Source organism: Macrotis lagotis, chromosome 1 (assembly GCF_037893015.1).
Source record: "Macrotis lagotis isolate mMagLag1 chromosome 1, bilby.v1.9.chrom.fasta, whole genome shotgun sequence".
NCBI classification, from domain to species: domain Eukaryota; kingdom Metazoa; phylum Chordata; class Mammalia; order Peramelemorphia; family Peramelidae; genus Macrotis; species Macrotis lagotis.
The window spans coordinates 830,943,609-830,966,010 of record NC_133658.1 but is presented as its reverse complement, the minus strand read 5'-3'; the positions used below and the strand labels follow the sequence as shown (position 1 = coordinate 830,966,010).

The 22,402-nt window shown below is 38.2% G+C and overlaps 1 protein-coding gene across 1 annotated transcript in view; it reads left to right on the top strand.

Moving 5' to 3' along the window:
- The first annotated feature begins 922 nt into the window (after positions 1-922).
- Positions 923-22,402, top strand: part of FREM2 (FRAS1 related extracellular matrix 2) — a 210,719-nt gene continuing 189,239 nt past the window's right edge. Inside the window, exons 1-2 of the mRNA XM_074217231.1 lie at positions 923-6,249; positions 12,075-12,164. Coding sequence (XP_074073332.1) covers positions 1,020-6,249; positions 12,075-12,164 — 5,320 coding nt within the window. The 5' untranslated portion in view covers positions 923-1,019. The remainder of the gene's footprint in view (positions 6,250-12,074; positions 12,165-22,402) is intronic.

Below are 22,402 nucleotides of genomic sequence, written 5' to 3'. Positions count from 1 at the left end.
TTGGTCTAATTATTGCAAGGGGAACAGGAACATCTCTAATGACAGCTTTTCAAGCCCTTCCCGGCTTTTTAAGCGCCTGGGGTCACTTTCTTTCCAACTCCTTCCTTAATTTGGTTCTTTCAGGACTGTGCTCAGACTGCATTTCTCACGCATTCCAAGTGCCCTTTTCTCTTAGTTTGTGAACTTTGATAGCAAAGGGGGTGGGGAAAGAAGGACTTGTAAAGCCACCCAAAGCTCAGTCCATTGTTTCTTAAAGAGCAGAAGTTTGGGCCCTCTTCTGATTATTCACCTGAAAATCTGAAGTTCATCCTGAACTGCCTTGATTTCTGGACTGGGTCCGTATATTTGAGTTCAAGCTTTAGTTACAGTTTCCCTCCCCTCTTTCCTAAAGGGAAGGGCTGGACTTCAAGTTTGTACTAAAGAGGAGAATGGAGAATTCCCAAACCCCAAAGGAAAATTATTCCCCGAACTTCCATCTGTATAGCATGTTAGCTGACCTCCACCAGCAGCCGGAACCTGGACCTCGCAGAGTAGGGAAGCTTGCTAGTGTGGGGAACACCCGGCTGCTTTGGAGAAAGTCTTTCTCCCCCAGATCGCTAAGAAAAACCTGTTGCAGTTTCTCTCCCCTTCACTCACCCTACCCTTTCCCCGCCTCTGCCTTCCACCTGATTGGCAGAAGCTTGTACCCAATCCCGGCCGAGGGTTCCTCCTCTCCAAAGGACCCATTAGGCAAGAGGGGGGCGAGGGGCGGGATTTCTCTCACTCCCCGGGTCCCCCAGGACCTGCCTAGGAGCGGACAGGGTAAAACTCAGAGTGTAGCATTATCCTAGCAAAGGAGTCTGGAGCCCTGGAGAAGGTGGAGCTGGCAGGGCAGAGCCGGCCTTTGAACCGTAGCGCCAAGTTGAATTGCACTGTGTTCTGCGCCTGGCCCGCTTACTCCGGACCATTGGAGGACCCGGCAGATTTGCTCAGCCCCCTTGGATTCCTAAGGGGGCTGCTGACTTTGAAGGACCGGCATCATGCACCACGGCGCCAGCAGAGCTGCAGGAACTCTCGGGACCATTCCAGGGCAGCCGGGGAATGTGCGCTCTGTCACCTCTCGGCCGGCGCGGGTCCGCCGGCTACCCAGACTCTTACTGCTAATTCTGTGCCAACTGAGGTGGGTCTCCGCTCGACCGGATGGCCCCAGCTCTGCTTTGCCGGCCCCTGGCTTCCTCGGGTCATCGGGAGCCCCAGCAGAAGAGGTCATAGTGCTGGCCAACCGTGGTCTTCGGGTACCGTTCGGGCGCTCGGTCTGGCTGGACCCTCTGCACGACCTGGTGCTGCAGGTGCATCCGGGGGATCACTGCCAGGTGGTGGTGCTGGACAACGACGCGCTGGCTCAGCTCCCTGGTCACCTCCGCCCCAAGCGGTTTCCCTGCGACTTTGGACCCGGAGAGGTGAGCTACTCGCACCTGGGCGCCCGCAGCCCTTCCCGGGACCGAGTGCGATTGCAGCTGCGCTACGATACTCCCAGCGGGTCACTGGTGCTGCCCCTGGTGCTGGAGGTGGAGGTAGTCTTTACCCAGCTGGAGATAGTGACCAGGAACCTGCCCCTGGTCGTAGAACAGCTTCTGGGTACTAGCAATCCGTTAGATCGTCGTAGCCTGGAATTCACTTATCAGCCCGAGACTGAGGAATGCAGGGTTGGCATCGTCTCTGGGCCGGGGGCTCTCCCTCGCTATGGGAAATTGCTTCACTATCCACCGGCTCTAGGAGCAGAGAGGGAAGAGGTAGGGGAAGGAAGAGTTGGGAAGCCTCTCATGATGGACTGCAGCGCTTTCCTAGAACTAGGAGTGCGATACCTACATACAGCGCCCGGTCGCTCCCCAAATCGGGACTGGGTGCCCATGGTGGTGGAGCTGCACCCCAGAGGTGCTGCCGTGGGAAGCCCGTCTTTGAAACGCGAGCACTTCCAGGTGCTGGTGCGGATCCGGGGAGGCACGGAGAACACCCCACCCAAGCCCAGTTTTGTTGCCATGATGATGATGGAGGTGGACCAGTTTGTGCTGACAGCCCTAACACTGGACATGTTGGCTGCTGAGGATGCTGAATCGGACCCCGACTTGCTGGTCTTCAATCTCACTTCGCCTTTCCAACAGGGCCAAGGCTACTTGGTGAGCACCGATGACCGCAGCTTACCTCTGTCTTCTTTCACCCAGCGGGACCTGAGACTCTTCAAAATTGCTTACCAGCCCCCAGCAGAGGATTCTGACCAGGAGCGTCTGTTTGAACTAGAGCTGGAGGTGGTAGATCCAGAGGGTGCAGCCTCAGATCCTTTTGCCTTCATGGTGGTTGTGAAACCAATGAACACTTTGGCTCCTGTGGTCACCAGAAATACTGGCCTTATCCTTTATGAGGGTCAGTCCCGGCCCCTCACTGGCCCCCCAGGAAGTGGACCCTCCAATCTGGTCATCAGTGATGAGGATGACCTGGATAATGTGCGACTGGAGGTGGTGGCTGGCCTTCAGCATGGGCATCTGGCCCTCTTGGGTTCCCCTAATGGAGATCCTGGTTCTGGGCCACCACGAAAGACCTTCACAGTAGCTGAGCTGGAGGCTGGACAGGTGGTCTACCAGCATGATGACAGTGATGGCTCTCTGAGCGATAACCTGGTGCTTCGAATGGTAGATGGAGGTCAGCATCAGGTGCAATTCCTCTTTCCCATTACCTTAGTGCCTGTGGATGATCAGCCACCTGTCCTCAATGCTAATACTGGACTGGTGCTGGCTGAGGGTGATACTGTTGCAATACCACCCCTGACTTTGAGTGCCACGGATATTGACTCTGATGATTCTATGATACTCTTTGTGTTGGAGCCTCCTTACTCAACAGCAGGACAATTGCTACTCCGCCAGACCCATCCACCTAAGGATGGGGAGGACTTTTCTGGAGGCCCCTGGAGGCAAGTGGTAGACTCCCAGAAAGGTACATTATATGAAAGATCAGTGATAGAGTGGCGGCAGCAGGATATTGTTGAGGGGAGACTGTTCTATCGGCACATTGGTCCCCACAGTCCTGGACTGGGTCCTGTCATGGATCAGTTTCTCTTCAGGGTTCAGGATGACCATGACCCCCCCAACCAATCAGGACTACAAAAGTTCGTAGTGCGTATTCATCCTGTGGATCGTCTACCTCCAGAACTGGGCAGTGGCTGCCCATTGAGGATGGTGGTTCAAGAATACCAGCTCACTCCACTAAGAAAGAAGTGGCTGCGCTATACTGACCTGGACACAGATGACCGAGAACTGCGCTACATTGTGACTCAGCCTCCCACAGACACTGATGAAAATCATCCTCCAGTCCCATTGGGCACATTGGTTTTAACTGACAATCCCTCAGTTGCAGTGACCCATTTCACCCAGGCCCAGATCAACCACCACAAAATTGCTTATAGACCCCCAGACCAGGAATTAGGGGTGGCTGCACGAGTAGCTGAGTTCCAGTACCGGGTAGAGGACCAGTCTGGGAATATGGTTCCAGGAACCTTTACCTTTTATCTGCAGCCAGTGGATAATCAACCCCCCGAGATCCTCAATACAGGGTTCACCATCCAGGAGAGGGGCCAGCACATCCTGAGTGAAACAGAATTGCATGCTACTGATGTGGACACTGATGCTACCCGCATCTCCTTCACCCTCACCCAGGTTCCCAAGCATGGTCAACTGCAGTTAAATCAAAGGAAGCTAATAGTAGGTGAACTCTTTCATTTGCAGGACATTGTTCAGGGCAGGATCACTTATGTCCACAATGGGGATGAGTCCCCAAGTGACAGCTGCTCTATAGAAGTGAGTGATGGCCTTCATGTGGTACCCATTACACTCAGAGCAAATGTACGCCCAGTAGATGATGAGGTACCCATTCTGTCCTTGCCTGCTGGTACCCTGGGCTCCTACCTCGATGTGTTAGAAAATGAAGCTACTGAAATCACAGCTCATATAATCAAAGGTACTGATGAGGACACTGACGATTTGATGTTGACTTTTCTCTTGGAAAACCCTCCACAGTATGGGGAAATCCTGGTCAATGGAGTCCCAGCTGAGCAATTTTCACAGAGGGAGATCCTAGAGGGATCTGTTGTCTATGCTCACACCAGTGGTGAAATAGGCCCATTTCCCAAGGAGGATTCTTTCAACTTGACATTATCAGATATGTCTCAGGAATGGCGTATTGGTGGCAACATTGTGCAGGGGGTTACTGTGTTGGTGACTATACTCCCCATTGATAATCAGGCCCCAGAGGTCACTGTGGGTGAGCAATTTATGGTGGTAGAGGGGGATAAAAGAGTAATTACTACTTCCCATATTAGTGCTGAGGATATTGATTCCCCTAATGATGACATTTTATGTACTATAGTGACTCAGCCTTCTTCAGGATATGTTGAAAATATTTCCCCAGCTCCAGGCTCAGAGAAATCAAGAGCAGGAATAGCCATCAGTGCCTTTACTCTGAAAGACCTTAAACAGGGTCATATTTATTATGCCCAGAGTATCCACAAGGGCGTGGAACCAGTGGAAGATCGGTTTGCATTCCGATGTTCTGATGGGATTAATTTTTCTCATAGACACTTTTTTCCCATTGTGATCATTCCAACCAATGATGAGCCACCTGAAATGTTTATGCGAGAATTTATGGTGATGGAAGGCATGAGTCTAGTTATCGATACTCCCATCCTTAATGCTGCTGATGGAGATGTTCCTGCAGATGATCTGACTTTTGTTATCACCCGTTTGCCCACCCATGGTCACATCATGAACCAGTTGATAAACGGTACAGTTTTGGTGGAAAGTTTCACCCTGGATCAGATCATTGAGAGTTCTAGCATTATTTATGAGCATGATGACTCTGAGACTCAGGAGGATAGCTTTGCCATAAAGTTAACTGATGGAAAGTATTCAGTGGAAAAAAGGGTGATCATATTGGTTATTCCTGTTGATGATGAGACCCCCAGAATGACTATCAATAATGGACTAGAAATTGAAATAGGAGAAACCAAAATTATCAACAACAAGATATTGATGGCAACTGATTTAGACTCTGAAGACAAAAGTTTGGTTTATATAATTCGTTATGGACCAGGGCATGGTCTGTTACAAAGACGAAGACCTGATAAGTCGGTTGAGAATATCACCTTGGGCATGAATTTTACCCAGGATGATGTTGATAGAGATTTAATTCAATATGTGCATTTGGGGCAGGAAGGTATTCGGGACCTTATCAAATTTGATGTGACTGATGGAATAAATCCCCTCATTGACCGATATTTTTATGTGTCCATTGGCAGTATCGACAAGGTTTTCCCAGATGTAATAAGCAAGGGAGTATCTCTGAGAGAAGGTGGCAGGGTCACACTCACAACAGACTTACTGAGCACTAGTGACCTCAACAGTCCTGATGAAAATTTAGTCTTTAGCATCACCAGAGCCCCTGTGAGGGGTCACTTGGAGTGCACAGATAAGTCAGGAGTATCCATCACCTCTTTCACTCAGCTTCAACTTGCAGGGAACAAAATCTACTACATCCACACATCTGATGATGAGGTGAAAATGGATAGCTTTGAATTTGAAGTTACTGATGGACATAACTCTGTCTTCCGTACCTTCCGGATCTCCATTAGTGATGTAGACAACAAAAAGCCAGTGGTCACTATTCATAACCTGGTGGTGAGTGAAAGTGAAAGTAAGCTTATCACTCCCTTTGAACTCACTGCAGAAGACAGAGATACTCCTGACCATCTCTTGAAATTCATTGTCACTCAAGTGCCCATCCATGGTCATCTCATGTACAATAATACCAGGCCTGTTATGGTCTTCACCAAACAGGATCTGAATGAAAATCTGATCAGCTACAAACATGATGGGACAGATTCAACTGAAGATAGCTTCTCATTCACTGTGACTGATGGCACACATGCTGATTTCTATGTTTTTCCTGATACTGTATTTGAAACCAGAAGACCCCAAATGATGAAAATTCGGGTGATTGCTGTGGACAACAGCTCACCTCAAATTGTGGTGAACAAAGGTGCTCCCACCCTTCGCATCTTGGCAACTGGACACTTGGGTTTCATGATTACAAATAAAATACTGAAAGTGGAGGACAAGGACAGCTTGCACATTTCCCTCAAGTTCATTGTGACAGGAGCCCCACACCATGGCTTTCTCTTCAACCTGGGGAAAGGCAATCACAGTGTCACTCAGTTTACACAAGGTACCATTCTCTTTTCTTTACTTACAGTTACTGAATACACTGGAGTTCTATTTCTGGAAGTGATAGCTTTCACTGACAAATACAAAAATAGAGTATTAGAATAGCAAAAAGACCAGATTCTGCTTTTGGCTTGGTTACTAACTTCCTGTGTGTGACACTGTGATTGTCACTTAAACTCTGTGCCATTGTTTACTTTACAAATTGAGGATACTAATACCTACCAAATTCTGCCTCAGAAGGATGAAGTGAGAATAAATGATTTGATGCTTTTGATTATTTTCTTGCCCTTCAGGAAGAAATTAAGAATCCACTGATTTAGTCTTAGTTAAAGTTTTTATCCCACTCTTGCATTTGATGGTATACTTAAGTTTAGATTGGGGGTCCAGCAAGGAAAACTTTTAATCACTATCTGTAGTCATGTGTCCAATTATATAGACAGCTAATAGAGGGATAATTTGCATGGGAAGAGGGATGAATGAATGTTTGGGAGGTGATGACATGTGGGAGATACTGAGAAGGTTATGAAACACTTAGAATTTTAAGAGGAAAAAGCCTTGGATGACTCTATGGGGAAGGGATTTGGAAGAAGGAAGTTGACTAGGGAGCTGAGGATGAGTAGGAAATAAGACTTAGGTCATATCTATGTCTAGAACAATTATTAGGGATAGGTAGAAATGTCTCTGCCTAGACCATTCTTCCTTCAAGGTTCACACCTTTAACGGGAAAAAAGTTTTGCTAATATCAAAGAAAGAGCTTTTCAGCTTTTTAGAAAAAAAAAATGAATCTAAGTTTGTCAGTTCATTAGTAGACAGAACTCCTAAGGTAGATACTCTATCCATGATATGGATTATGAATGTACCTATAATTTACAGTCAGAGACTCCTAATTCCAACTCAGAAGGATGTAGGAAGGCTTAATGAGATGATGCTTTTGATTATTTTCTTTCCCTTCAGGAAAAAAAAAATAGAAATTCATTACCTTAGTGCCTTAGATATCTGAGGTATTGGGAGATTAAAAGACCTATCATACAGACAACCTATTTCAGAGGCAAGACTTGAACAAGGGTCTTCATGTTCTAAAGTTGGTCCTCAATCCACTACATTCTGCCTTTTTGGAAGAATATTGCTATATGAAGCCTATTATTAGTAATAATAGTAGTAGTAGTGGCGGTGGTGATAGTTGTGATAATAAAAATAAAAAAGTTTATAATAATGTAACTTTAAACCTAGATAAAACTTATTTTAGAGGACTTTTTATTGAATTTCAGTTGGTATTTCAAAATTGACCTTAGAATTCATAGCATCATAAATTGAGAGTTGCAAGGGAACTGAGAAGTCATTTGGTCTGATCCCTTTAATTTACACATGAAGTAACTAAGGTCCAGAAAAGGTATGTGAATTTCCCAAGGTTTAAAGCTGGGATTCCTGTGACTCCAAGTTAAGTGTTTTGCTTTTTTGTTTTTTGTTTTTGTTTTTTGTTTCTACCCTCTCAGCACCACACTGACTTCTCCAAATAATTCTGAAATTGACCAGAATGTTGAATCTCCAGAGAGTTGTCATTGATTTTTATATAATTTGTTTTATTTTACATATGGAAAATCTAAGTACAGAGGGAAAATATCTGTAGAGTTATACATACCAAGGATCAGCTAGATGGTGCAATCATTAAAATTCTGGACTTGGAAGCAGAAAGACACATCTTCCTGAGTTTAAATCTGACCTCAGAGTGTTTGACTCTGGCAAGTCACTTAACCCTGTTTGCCTCAGTTTTCTTATCTATAAAATGATCTGAAGAAAAAATGACAAACCATTATAAGATCTTTGTCAAGAAAACTCCAAATGAAACTGAAAATGACTTAAACAAAAAAACAGCAAAATATATATTCTAAAGATGCAACTTTAGAAATATCATTGCAAAGTGAATTTTTGTTGCTCTTGTTCAGTTATGTCTGGTTTCCTTTTGATTTTTGGCAAAGATACTGGAACAATTTGCTATTTTCTTCTCCAGCTCATTTTACAGAGGAGGAAATTGAGGCAAACAGTGACTTGCCCAGGGTTAAACAATTAGGAAATGCCTGAGGCCAAATTTGAACTTAGGAAGCTAAGTCTCCCTGAATTCATGCCTGATATTCTATCCATTAGATCACTTAAGGACCCCTTACTATAGGTTAAAAAGACTATTGATTCTTTATAATAATGTGGTTATTCATACATGTTGTATTTTGCTCCATTTTTACTAAGAAAAATCATTTTGAAAGTGTGATGATGATAATATCTCATTATCCTCATGGTTAATGGTGAATTAATTTATCTTTTCATGACAGGTTGAGTTGCATTAAATGACTTCTATCAAAGGTTCCATCCAAATCAAAAATCCTCTGAGTAAGATGCTATTCAACATATACAACCAATAGTACAACAAATGTTAACATATTTCCAACTTCCTATTAGGAAATCAAGATGGTTAACAATATATATGTATATGTATATAAAACTAAAGTAATTATTTAGCTAATTTCAAGCCTCCTCTACCCTCTAGCCTTTACCAGTACCTAAACTCCAAACCCTAAAGGAGAAATTGTCTCCATTCCCTAGATATTTTAAAAACTTAAGTGACTTTCAAATCTGAAAGTTCTTTGAACATAATATATATGGAACACATGTTTGATGAATGAATGAATGGATGAATGAATGAATAAAACAATTGCTTTGGCTTCCTTTCTCTACATATAGCCTGAGGCAGGAAGGGCTAGTAATTTTTACATAGTCATCTAATTCTGCACTCTCTCTTTAGGTGCAAAACCAGGACTGACCTCTAGACCTTGTGCCCCACCCCTTGTTTTTTGTTCAAAGTGCTTTGATTGCTTTCATGAAAATCCCTCTCCCATTGACAGAATGGAAACTGGATATATGTCCCTCACAATGATTTTTATACTTAGGGATGAAGTTTAACTCTGGGACATCCCACTGGGAGTGTCTTTTTCCTGTTTCTAGATTGTAGTAATGCTCTGTTTTTAGATAGTAAAAGCTTTGATAAACATGGGAGTCTCAGAATGTGTTAAAGTGAAGCACTTGCCTGTTTTAGACCCTGGCAAATAGCCTCACACTCCAACTCCTTGAATCTTGGCTGAATGCCCGATTATACCCAAGGGCCTGCAGAGACAGGCAAGCTACAGAATGCCAAATGTCATGCCAAATCAGCAGGAAGCCTTTTTTGTCAGGCCTTCTGACATGTACCATATAAATGATGCCATGCTGTCTCTCATCTGGTCCATGTTCATGTAAAGAACGTGAGAGGGATGTTTATTGAGTATTAAAGAGCAGAAAATGATGCCTTAAACATTCTTCCCCACTGTGAAAAGGATTAGGTATTACAGATAATAAGGGATCCTGGTGAATATGGAGTAAAAGGTTAATTAAAGTGATCCCAGACCCAATCCAACAGCTCTGAACATATGAGCTGTCTTTTAAATATTGGTGCATGGCAACACTCCATTGCTCCATTCTGCCCCCTTCCCCCCTCCACACTTGTCTATCCTTTCTGCTCTTGTACACAGGATTCCATAAACTTTTAGTCACTTGCAAATGTGAAGTATTTGTGAATGATGAAACTGCTTTTGCGATGCCATCAAACTTGCATAGCTCTAGCAAGGATCTAAATATTTACTAAGAAAATTACTTTATACACATAATCAAAGAGCACTCATTTCAACAAGTTGAGGCTAGAGCTTGGTTCATAGCAGTTATTTATGGAGATTAGATAAGTGAGAAAGATTGAAAAAAACTCCATTATGGAGTTGCCATGGTTGCTTTTCTAGAAAAGGAATGATGTATGTGTTTAGGGTGACGACTAAGCTGAACTGTGGCTTTTGATCATGGAAGGATTTATTAAAATATATTTTGATGGGATTTAGTGCTGGAGAAAAATATGCTGTTACACATACATTATATACATATATATATATATATATATATACACATCTATATATATAAACATTTTTGTATATGTGTAATATTTGCATATATATATATTTTATTCCTACTTTTAAAATACATTCAGCAAAACTACTAAACTAATAGTTCAGGCAGGCTAAAATATTTTAAATGTAAAATTGTATTCCATATGAAAATAGAACAAATTAATTACACAAATTTATTGGAGGACACAGTCCTATATAGTACAAATTAGAAATTACCTTGGAAGAGTTTAATTTATTAACCCAAACAGTAAAATTGAGGTTGTATTTTAGAGTTCATTTTTAGTTACTCAAATGATAAATTATATTTTGATTAATTTTATAAGACATGAGATTATATAGATTAGAAGAAATAAATCTGATGTATGATTAAAATAAGAAAATCTGTTTATCTCTTTGATGATGTTTTTGTTGTTGTTGTTTCATTTTGTTTTTTTGGTTTTTGCAAGGCAAGGGGTTAAGTGGCTTGCCCAAGGCCACACAACTAGGTAATTATTATGTGTCTGAAGCTGGATTTGAACTCAGGTACTCCTGACTCCAGGGCTGTTGCTCTATTCACTGTGCCACCTAGCTGCCCCACTGTGCCACCTAGTCACCCTTCTTTGATAATGTTTTTAAAGATGTTTTTTCTATCTTATTAATTACTTTACACTTTAACAAAAAGAATCTTTTTTCTATCATTCACGCACAGAGGATGTATTCATACCTTAAACATTATGTTTGTGTATGTATTTGTGTCTATGTGTGTATGTGTAGTGAATACAACCTAAGAATTTCTATCTTAATCTTTATTACACATATTTTTGGATAATTGTAGAATGACTATTATAGTGAATGGATTTCCTTCTTTGAGAAAATAATCTTGGATATTAGACTTTTCTGTCTCTTAAAGGAGGAGGCAGGAAGATAAATCTGTTTTTGGCAGGTTTTAACTAATCAATAATAGCTGCCTTGATTTAGAATGAAAATTCTGTGACAATTGAATGGCACTTATCTGCAAGTACTCTTTTTACTGTTGTTTTTCAATAATATCTTATCCCCCCCCCCCAATTCTGTGTGAACATCTTTCCCCTTAGGTGAGCACTTTAAGTTCCAGTAAAAGGGTGGAGAAAATTCTAATCCTTAATGAACAAATAAATATTGGACTAATGTTGAATCTAGTGATGATTTATTTATCATGTAAAAATAGTACTGTCTGACTTTACTGAAATAAATATTGGTTCATGATAATGATTGCAATGGTAAAAAGAGAATGTTATTTGATGAATTTTATTGCCAGTCCACCATCATTGGAAAAAATAAGCTGGGAGAACTAAAGAAACAGGCAAAATCCTTGAAGATAGGGATTTTTTTAGATATCTTTCCATTTTCCTCAAAGATTATCACAGAGATACTCTGTAAATTCTTGAAGTTTGCAAAACTAAAACAAAGGAAAACTGAGGAATAAGAGAGAATAGGTTCTCAGAGAGTTAGTGTGTCAAGAGAGGGAAGGTAGAGGTAAAAGGGAAGCAGAATTAAGCTCTTCTACTGCCTTGAATTTTTAGATAGACCTGTACCTCTCTCTGGACTCTTTTGTTTCTTTAGCTGCACTCAACTTACCAACTTAATGTCAGTCAGCTACTGGAAAACCTAGTACCAATATGATATTAAGTTAGGAAGTCTAAAGGTGTTTTCCTTTCAGAGCTCTGTATCTAACAATGGATTCAGGCATGGGCATGTTAGATAAGCATTTTTGCATCTGACTGAGCAAAAAGAGATAGGGTGGGGGAGAGCGCAGGTTAATACCTGTTATATAGTTTGCATTTTTCCAATTTTAAAAGTCACTTTATTCTTTTCTTATTTTTCCCAGCTGACATTGATGAAATGAAAATATGCTATATCTTAAGAGAGGGGGCTAATGCCACAAGTGATAGTTTCTACTTCACAGTTGAAGATGGTGGTAAGTACTATGTTCCATATTTTTATGAATGGAAACAGATTTTCAGTGTTTTTTTAATAACTGCTTATAGTTTAGACTGTGGCAAATTATTATTATATTAGTACAATGAAGGCTTGGTATTTTACAGAAGAAATTTTTAAAATAATGATCATAAGCTTTCTGAAACCAATGCAGTCATAGCCTTCTAAGAGGCAAATTCATAAATCCCTTTAAGTGAATTGTATGATTTGGAAAATATAGAGGGGGAAAAATTCTATTTAAAAAGCCTCAGATACCATTTTTTTCTTTTTCATAAAATTCTTTAAAGTAGTTATTGCCAAGATATCAGGTGGTAGAAGCCAACATAAATGCAGATTTTGTTGAATCATTCTATTACTAATGTTTTATTATTTACACTGTACAGCTGATACAGCTTTATATATTTCTTCAATGTTTATTTAATGTCTCTACTTTAAGGCAATGTTTCTCAAAATAGAGCTCTAAGCAAGGGTGCTTAGATAGTTGGCTCAGATTTTTCAATATATTCCAATTGTTATCCATCTAAATGTTCTGATAAAAATTGTTCTCTTATTTTTGCCATTATTCATCCTGTTCTTTCCTTTTCCTGTAAAAGAAAAGATAAAAGAAGCATTATCATTTTCCTCCTCCTAAAGAAAAAAGAAAAGCAACCTTAAGATTTGAGTGGCAGATGTACAGATAGGGCAAACATTTGGTGGAAGGGAGGTGAGAAGCTAAAAGAAACTTGAAGAGGATAAAGGAGAAATCATTTAAATTGTTGTAGAGCAGGTAAATAGAAAGGATTCTTTATAGAAAGATAGATAGATAAATAGATATAAATTTATATCTATTGATCTGCCTATATTGTTGTTGAATTATTTCAGTATTGTCTGATCCTTCATGACCCCGTTTGGTGTTTTCTTCACAAAGATACTGGAGTAGTTTGCTATATCCTTCTCCAGATCATTTTGCTGATACAGAAACTGAGGCAAACAATTAAGTAATTTGTGCAGGGTCACACAGTTGGTTAATGTCTGAGACAAGTTTTGAACTCAAAAACATGAGTCTTCCTGATTCTAGTCCCTCTGCCACCTTGCTAGTCTTTGAACTTGATTTAAGATCAAATTCTGTTGTCAAATATATAGAGGACTCAGTGAAATGTATTGATGGGACTGAACCGAAAGAGAGTAAATATATGAGAGAAACACAAAAAAAGTCTTAATGATACAAATATTGCTTGTTTCTCAGTCTTTCTATAAAACAAGAGTGCAATTCACAATGTCTTCCAATAGTTACAGTAAAACTGAATTTAATAGAATGGGGGAAAACATGCTAAAGATTCATAGTAATGATGATAGGTCCCAAGAATAAGAAATCCTGTCTTACTGTGCTATATTTATTTTGGTTGGGACATACTATAATTAAGAATATCTTTTGTGTATTGAAAGGTGAACATTTTGTATCTCTAAATTTAGCAATACATTCCATAAAGGAGGGGTGAAAGCTCTGTCTGAATGTATAATTAAGAGACCTTTTGAAGTCTCTTATTTTTAAGGGCCCTGCTGTGTGTACTCTCTAAAATAGTGGATTTAAGTAGTAGATTCAGCTTATCTTTAATTAGATATAATGATTTAATTCATATGATCCTTTACTTAAAATCTTAGTAGTAAATCTATGTCACTGAGTCACTGTGAAGTGGGAGAAAACATTTCCTATATTTAATCACCAGGAAATGAATAGGTAGTATAACTGTGTTTGGAATTAAGAGGTCTTTATTCCTAATTTAATATTCAACCCATTTTATCAGGTCTTTCCCAAATAAACAAGGTTGTAAAGAAGAGTATCTTGGTTTTTTTTTCGCTAAACAGTTACCTTCTAACATAATTGCAGATGTTAACAGAATGCTTAGAAGACCTGTAAATAAATCCTTCAGAATGTACCTTTTTAGAACCTCAAGAGTAAAAGATAACCAGACGAAAATGTGGGGGAGACTTAGAAGATTGGGAAAAATAGAAACAACTTGAGTTTCATGCATATATCTTTAAAGACTAGAGATGAGAGGTGTAAGATGGAATGTTATAAACAGGGAGCAGTAAGTAGGTGAATTTAACTGAACTCCAGAGTCTTTCCAGGCTAGAGCCTGCTAATGAAAGGCTTTAAATACCAAATGAAGAACTTGTATTTTATGTATTTTATACTAACTACAGGGGAAATTCACTAAAATTCTCAAGCAAAGGAGTTTCAATTTGGTTTTATGTGGAAGATCAATCCAAAAGGGAAGAAATTGATTCAGGGAAAACATTGAGGAGGACATCGTCATGCATTGTTCAGTCAGGAGATGATGAAGGTAGTTCGGGTGTGAGTAGAGAAGAGTGGATCGATGAAAGAGATATTGAGGATGAGTAACTGACTGGAGAAGGAAACTATTCCAGTATATTTGACAATAAAATCACAGAGACTCAGACACACCGAATGACAGAACACAAGTGACAAGACTTGATAACTGAGTGAATATCAAATGGGAATTAAGTAAGAGTTAAGAGTGGAATATCTTCCTGTCTCAGTTTGACTATAATAGCCCACTGACTGGTGCCTCTGCCACGAGTCTCTTAGCCGACTCCAGTCCATCTTCTATTTAACTGTCAAAGTGATCTTCTTAAAGAACTGGTCTGATCATGTCACTTCTCAACTCAATAAACTCCAGCGGCTCCCTTTCATTTCTAGGATCAAATATAAAATACTCTGTTTGGCTTTTAAAGTCCTTTATAACTTGCCCCTCTCCCCACCTCCATCCCCTTCATAATACATTGCAGCCCAGAGACAGTGGCCTGCTTCATAACCCCATCTCCTGACTGTGGACATTTTCATTGACTCTTTCTTGCCTTGAATTATCTCCCTCCTTATTTTGACCCCCACATTTCTCTGGTTTCAAGTCCCAGCTAAAATTCCACACTCTACTGGAAGCTTTTGCCATTCCTCCTTAATTCTCTTGCCTTCCCTTTAATTCCCCCCCCCAAATTATCCTCTATATCATTTGTTTGTACATAGTTGTTTGCATTAGATTCTCTTTAGACCCTAGCTTCTTAAATAACAGGAACTATCTTTTACCTTTTTTTTAATCCCAGTTTATTGACTAACTGATTGATAAGAAAATGAAGCAAGGAAAGGTTGAATAGTTTGTCTGATATTCCTTTAGTAGTAATGCTCTTGTTGGAAACTAATTCTGGTTCCACTTAACTATGATGACATTTGAATTGTTTAAGGTATTTGGGGTGGCCCAAAATTCCTCACAGTCCTTTTTGAGACTTCAGAACAAAAAGTAGAAGTGAAAAGTAGGCTAACAAAGAAATCATATTGGTGTTAACTGTTTTGTCAGAAAACTTACTCAGCAATCATTAAGCATCCACTACATAAGTACCAGGGACTTATTTAAGCATGGGGCATACAGTGAAAGACAAAAACAGTCTCACATTAGACTGTCCTATTCTCAAAGATTTCTCAGTCTAATGAAAGAGATAACATTCAAGTAACTATACACAAGCAAGATATAAAGAGGATAAATTAGAGATAATCAACAGAGGAAAGACACTAAGATTAAGGATGACTGGAAAGGCAGAAGGGAGGATTTATACTCATATCTGAAGAAAATCAGGGAAGCCCTGAGGTAGGAGAGAAAAAGAAGAGAATTTCAGGCTGTGGAGAATGCTAGTGAAAATATGCTGAGTGTATAATGGTAAAACAAAGCAGGAATGATGAGTTGTGTGTGAGCAAAGGCAGAATACAGTGTCACTAGATCTTGGAATATATGGAGGTGAGTAAAGGACAAAAGAAGGATAAAGGTTATTAAGGGCTTTAAAAAACAAATAAAAGATTTTGTATTTGATGGGGAGGTAAATAGGGAAACCCCTGGAATTTATTAAATGGGAAGCTCAAAGAAGTGAATGGTCAGAACTTCACTTTAGATCACTGGTAGATCAAAGTTGGATGAACTGAAGTGAATAGAGATTTGAAGAAACAATCAAAAATTGATTGCCTTAGACTAGGCATGAGGTGAGATTCCACAAAAGGGTGGTGACAGTGTCAGAGATAAAAAGGAGGCATAGGTGAGAGTTAACTGCAAAGGAAGAATCAATAAGATTTGACAAGTCCTATGGGATGAGAATGAGGAGTCCTCAAATTGGGTGTAAATGCAGATGACTGGAAGATTGGTGGTACCTTAACAGCACAGTAATAAGAAAATTTGAAAGAGGAATTTATTTGAGAGGAAAAAGAATGAGTTCAGTTTTGGTGGTGTTGATTTTAAGACGTGTTCTTTTTTAAGATGTGCCTTTTTTGCAAGGCAATGGAGTTAAGTAACTTGCCCAGGGCCACACAGCTAAGCAATTATTAAGTGTCAGAGTCAGTATTTGAACTCAGATCTTCCTGAACTCCAGAGCTGGTGTTCTATCCACTGGGCCACCTTGTTACCCCCCCCCCATGATCTTAAGATGTTAATATGAAATCTAGTTTTACATGTCCAGAGACATTTAAAATTATGATATTGTATTTCAGGAGTGAAATTAGGATTGGATGAAAACATACACATAGAAATGATCACTGAATCCATGAATGTTGAAGAACTTATCAAACAAAATAATGTAAAGGGTGGGGAGAGAAGTAGATATAGGATAGAGCCTTGGGGGCCACCAAGTTAATGAGCATGACTTGGATTACAATCCAGCAAAGCAGACCTTCAAGAAGTCACTGATGTGTGGATGAAAAATCAGAAAAGAACAGCTCAAGCATCTCTAAGTATGAGCATTTTAAGGTAGTAGAACCCAAAATAATAAATTTCCTTTTCATCCTTTTAAAATATTAACAATTATATAAATTGGAATTTACTATAGTGTGGGATTGTATTACCTTGTAGCTTTGTAATTTAAAGCTACTGACAAAACAGTATACTTCATAATATCAGTTGAAAACATGGAAATGCTGTTAGATTCATATTCTAACAAGATGATAACATTGGCATATTATATGATAAATTTATGTAGTGGAAAATGTTTTAAAAAGTTTAGTGATGTACTTCTAGCTATCACTAAAAGTAGCATTAAAGATTGTTTAGCTGTTCTTTTCATTTTTTTCATTTTCAGTAAGTGAGTGATTCAGTTAGAATCAGACATTCATAAAACACCTGCTATATCTAAAACTCTGTACTAGACTTTGGGAAAACCAAGCAAAATGAGAAATAGTTTCCACTTATCTCCATAGGGAGAAATGAGAAATTAATTTATGCAATACTATTTGAGGAAGGGTCTGGTTAGCACTAAGCATTAGCTGCACCAGGAAAGGTTTTTTTTAAAGAGAAAACAACTAAGATGAGTGTTGAAGGAAAAGTAGAAATTCTAAGTGAAATTAGAGTGCATTCCATGTATGTGTAGCAACTTGTGCAAAGACATGAATGGAGGAGATGGAATGCTGAGTTTGGGAAAGAATAAGGAGGCCAGTTTGGCTAGTGTTAATGAAGGGAATATGTTATTATACTCATTCGTGAACATATCTGCAAACATATATGGTAGACATGCATATCACAATACACTTACACATATGTATACAGATATATTATTATATTTGCATATTTACACAGATAGATATATACATATATACCTATATGCTGTCTTTTTAAAGCTTATTAAGATTTTGAATGTATTTTCTAAAATTAAAAGATCAGAGACAAAAGCCATCAACTCTCCTGTTACAATTATTTGTAACTTCATGAAGCTTTTTTAAAAGCTTAAGTTTCAGCAAGATTTCGGGACAATATACACAGAGAAGTCTTGGTGTAGTGTAAGCCTTAAAAAGATTAAGGAAATTATATCTATCTATCTACATATCTATATATCTATATATCTATATATCTATCTATATCTATCTATATCTATATATTTATATATGGAATTTGCATCCCTATTTTCCTATTTTACTTTGTTTTGGCCATATCACATGACATCCTTATAATTTCACCCCAAATACTTCTCAGCTTAATAAATTTCATGATTAAGTAAGTAATGTTTGGAAGGGTGTTTTCTTTTATCACTACTTCTAATAAGATGATTTTTAACTACATAGTTTCATTTCTACTGCTCTAATTTTGTTTGTTTGCTCTATTTTTGTTATTGTTTCTAGTTTGAACTCTGATAAAATGTTTTGACTAAGGCTGAGAAGACTGGGGAGTTGGGCTACAGGAAACTATTTAAAATCTTATAACTTTACTCCTCTTAACTAACTGGGAAATGGGGATGTCATGGATATTTAGCTATTTGAAACCTTTCTAAGCTTTTGATCAAACTAATCATAATTTTATGAAAAAATAAAATCCTATTTTTCATTTATGGAATAAAACAAGAATTTTTTATAATATAGAGCAATAAAAAGTTGATTACATGTGAGATTAAATCTACAACTGAATTTGCTATTCCTTTCAAATACACCAAAACCTTTCAAATACACCAAAAAATTATAATGTACATTTCTTTTTCTTTCCTTTTTTCTTACTCTCTTAGAAATAAGACCGACACAATTATTAATATATATAATATATATATATATATATTATATATAGTAGACATAATTAGACATGATTGTATACATTATATAATTAGGCATAATTATATGCGTAACACACATATATGCATATTATATATTAGATAAAATTATATATAACACATATACATATATTAGACACAATTATATATGTAAAACACACCCATACATACATGTAAAACTAGTCTATATGTATTTCTATTTATCTTTCTCTCAATGCATAAGGCAGCTTTCTTCAGATGTCCTTTATGGTTAATTTGAGTAATTTTAATAGTGAAAATAACTCATTCACTCAAAATTATTCTTAAAACACATTAATGTTACTGTATGCAATGTTCTCTTGGTTCTGCTCCCTTGCTTTTCGTTATTTTGTGCAAATCTTTCCATGTTTTCCAAGATCATTGATCACATAAATTCTTATAACACAGCAATATTCCATCACAATAATATAGCACAAGTTGTCCAATCATTCTTTAATTGATAGACATTTCTGCAATGTCCAATTCTTTGCCACCACAAAGAGAGTTGTATGAGTATTTTAGAACATGTAGTTTCTTTTCCCTTTTTCCCTAATCATCTTTGAAAACAGGCTTGATAGTGGTATTGCTGAATCAAAAGATATATAAGCATCTTATTTTTCAAAGAAAATGATACTTATAACTCCACTCAGAATAGACTTGACCTTAACTGCCTAGATTTTGAGGTTACCTATACTCCATCCTTAGAGTATGAGATGATTTGAGGGGTTAAAAGGAAAACCTCCCCTACTCAAAAATATCTCCTTATTGGTCTACACAATACCTGAGCCTCCACCATTAGAAGTTCATTCTTCTGAGAAAAAGACACTGCCTTCGCATGAGATTTTTAAAAGTATACCTCCTGAGGAGAAAAATATTTTTTTTCTTGGTAGTATAGTGTCAGACATGTCAATCCTTAGTATTTGTTGATTCATAGTTGCTTCCATGAGGTAGATTAGAATCCTGAGACTCTGAATCAGTCACTAGTGCCTAATGATACAACAAATAAGTATCTAAAGGGGAACCAACATAGTAAAAGGGAAGAGCAGTCAGAGACCATAGGTTTAAATTTCCCTACTGACAAATATTGATTGTGTAACTTGCTTAAATTCTATGTACCTGTTTCTTTATTGGTAAAATGAAAGTGTTAAAGGTGATGGTCTCTAAGATAGTGAGTTGACCTCTAACTCTAGATCTTTGATTAGGTCTCCTGACTCCAGTACCTTCAGGGTAATTTTTCTACTACTTCTTCCCCACTGTCTCCCAAGTTTCCCTAAAGGGATGGACATATATACACATACATATGTGTATCTCTCTCTCTCTCTGAGAGAGAGAGAGAGAGAGAGAGAGAGAGAGAGAGAGAGAGAGAGAGAGTTTTTGCTGATTTCAGAGAAAAACTCCTACCCCATCCTTGGCAGTTTAAAACCTGGACAAAGGCAATCAAGAGGAGAGGTGGTATAGGGGACCATTCAGTTGAAGGAGCTAGTGAAGCAAGACCTATAAGTGGAAGAAAAACTAGGGTTTCTGGCCTACACTTCAGTAGCATGTTTTAAATACAGTAATGGTCCCTCAAAGGCAGAAACTATGTCTTATCCTTTTTTCCCCATTTTTCTCTAAGAGTCTAACCCAGTACTTCAGAAATAATAGGCCTTCAACAACAAAAATAAATATTTGAGAGGAAAATGAAGAAATTGTTTATTTTATAAATATGTTTTCCCAAAATTCCCACCTGGTCTACTTGACTTGCTTTGCTCTAGATACACAATTCATTTTTTTCCTGGCTCATGAATTCTCACGGTGAACATTTCTTTAAACAATTCTGGGGTCAAATGGATGTCATTTAGTACACCATAGTGGGAATTTAGTTAGTGAAGTAATATTTTGGGATCCTTCTGTGTTTTTCATTCTTAGTGTTTCCTCTCTGAAGAGACACACACAGACACCTTTGTGATATATTTGATGTAAACTTTGACAAGGACTTTGAACAATAATGACTGGATCAGATAACCCAATGAAATCAGAACTATATATATATATATATATATATATATATATATATATATGTATATATATATGCATATACATATATATCTATGTGTGTGTGTGTAATTATACAGAAATAAAACACATGTGTAATCTCCATAGCTATACCATATCTATGAGGATTTCTAGGACACTCTTTTTACATCCTCAATGTACTCAGCACCAGGCTCGATTTTTCTCCCCTCCCCAACTCTTGTTCTAATTCTAGGGTCCCTCATACATATTAATACTCCCTCAGATGCCCTAATCTGCCAGTCCTCCATTTCCCATAACCTACTCCCTCTACCCCACCTCACACCCTTGATCTTGCTATAACCACAAACTTCACCTCCATGTACATGAACTCTGAAACTCTTTTATTTGATCATAATTTATTGAATTTCCAATTCTCCTTCTGCCTTTCAATAACAAATCCATCTCTTTACAACAAACTATATAAGAAGGTGATTATAGCAGGAGTGGAAGGTTGGATCTTCCAGGAAATTCATATACTTTTCTGATTTTTTTTGTTGTTGTTTTTGTATTTTACAAGGCAGAGTAGGGTTAAGTGACTTGCCCAAGGCCACACAGCTAGGTATTTATTAAGTGTCTGAGGCTAGATTTGAACTCAGGTCTTCCTGACTCCCAGGCTCTATCCACTGTTCCACCTAGCTGCTCCCTATTTATCTGATGTTAAAATTCTTTGTCTTCAATTTACCTGATTTTTAAAAGTAACAATTAATACCATTATTATTAAATTTGTATCCAGTTTTTCTTTTCAAAATTTATTGAAAATCTGAAAAAATATTAAATCAGCAATGAAAGAGAAGGTAGAAGTTTAAATGAGGGTCTTAGGTAAAAGATCTTACCTGGAACAATTGTAGGAATCTTTCAGACCCTAAAGCATAATATCATCATAGAAAAAAATCTTTTAAATAAGGTTTTTTTTTGTTTGTTTTTTTTACCAAGTCAGGACTGTTTGGTTCTCCCCCCACCAAAGAAAGGTTGATTTGATGCTTCTGAATTAGTCTAATATATGGTGGAAGTGTATACCCCTAAATCATGCCAGATAAGAACTCTTGGAATTCTCATTTTCTAAGAGAATTAAGGGAGTTTAGAAGACTTGTAAAGAATAGAGAATAATTTCATGTTGGAATCAAGATTTGGAAAAAATGATGAGGTTCATTTTTTCCGATAACTCTAAAATCTGAGTCACACATAGAGAACCCTAGAGTCTTTGAAAATGATCATTTTCCTTCTCTAGGAAAAATTCATTTGTACCAATTCTCAGGGAAACATCAGCATTTCTTTAGTGAATTTTTCAAGTCTATCATTACTCAAATTCTCATGTTTCACCACAAAATAAGTTGGCTAAATCTCTCCAGTTTTAAAACCTTTCAAAATAAATTCTGAAAAAACATCATTCTAATGCATTCATAGTAGAATTGAAAAGTCCTTTATAATCTGGTCCCTTCATCCCTTTCCATTCTTTTTATACTTCACTTCCTTCCCATACTTTACAATCTATTAAGACCTACCATTTTGCTGCTTCTCAAACATAATGTTCCAAATATTGACTCTGGCTCTTTTTATTCGATGCTCCTCCATGCCGAGAAT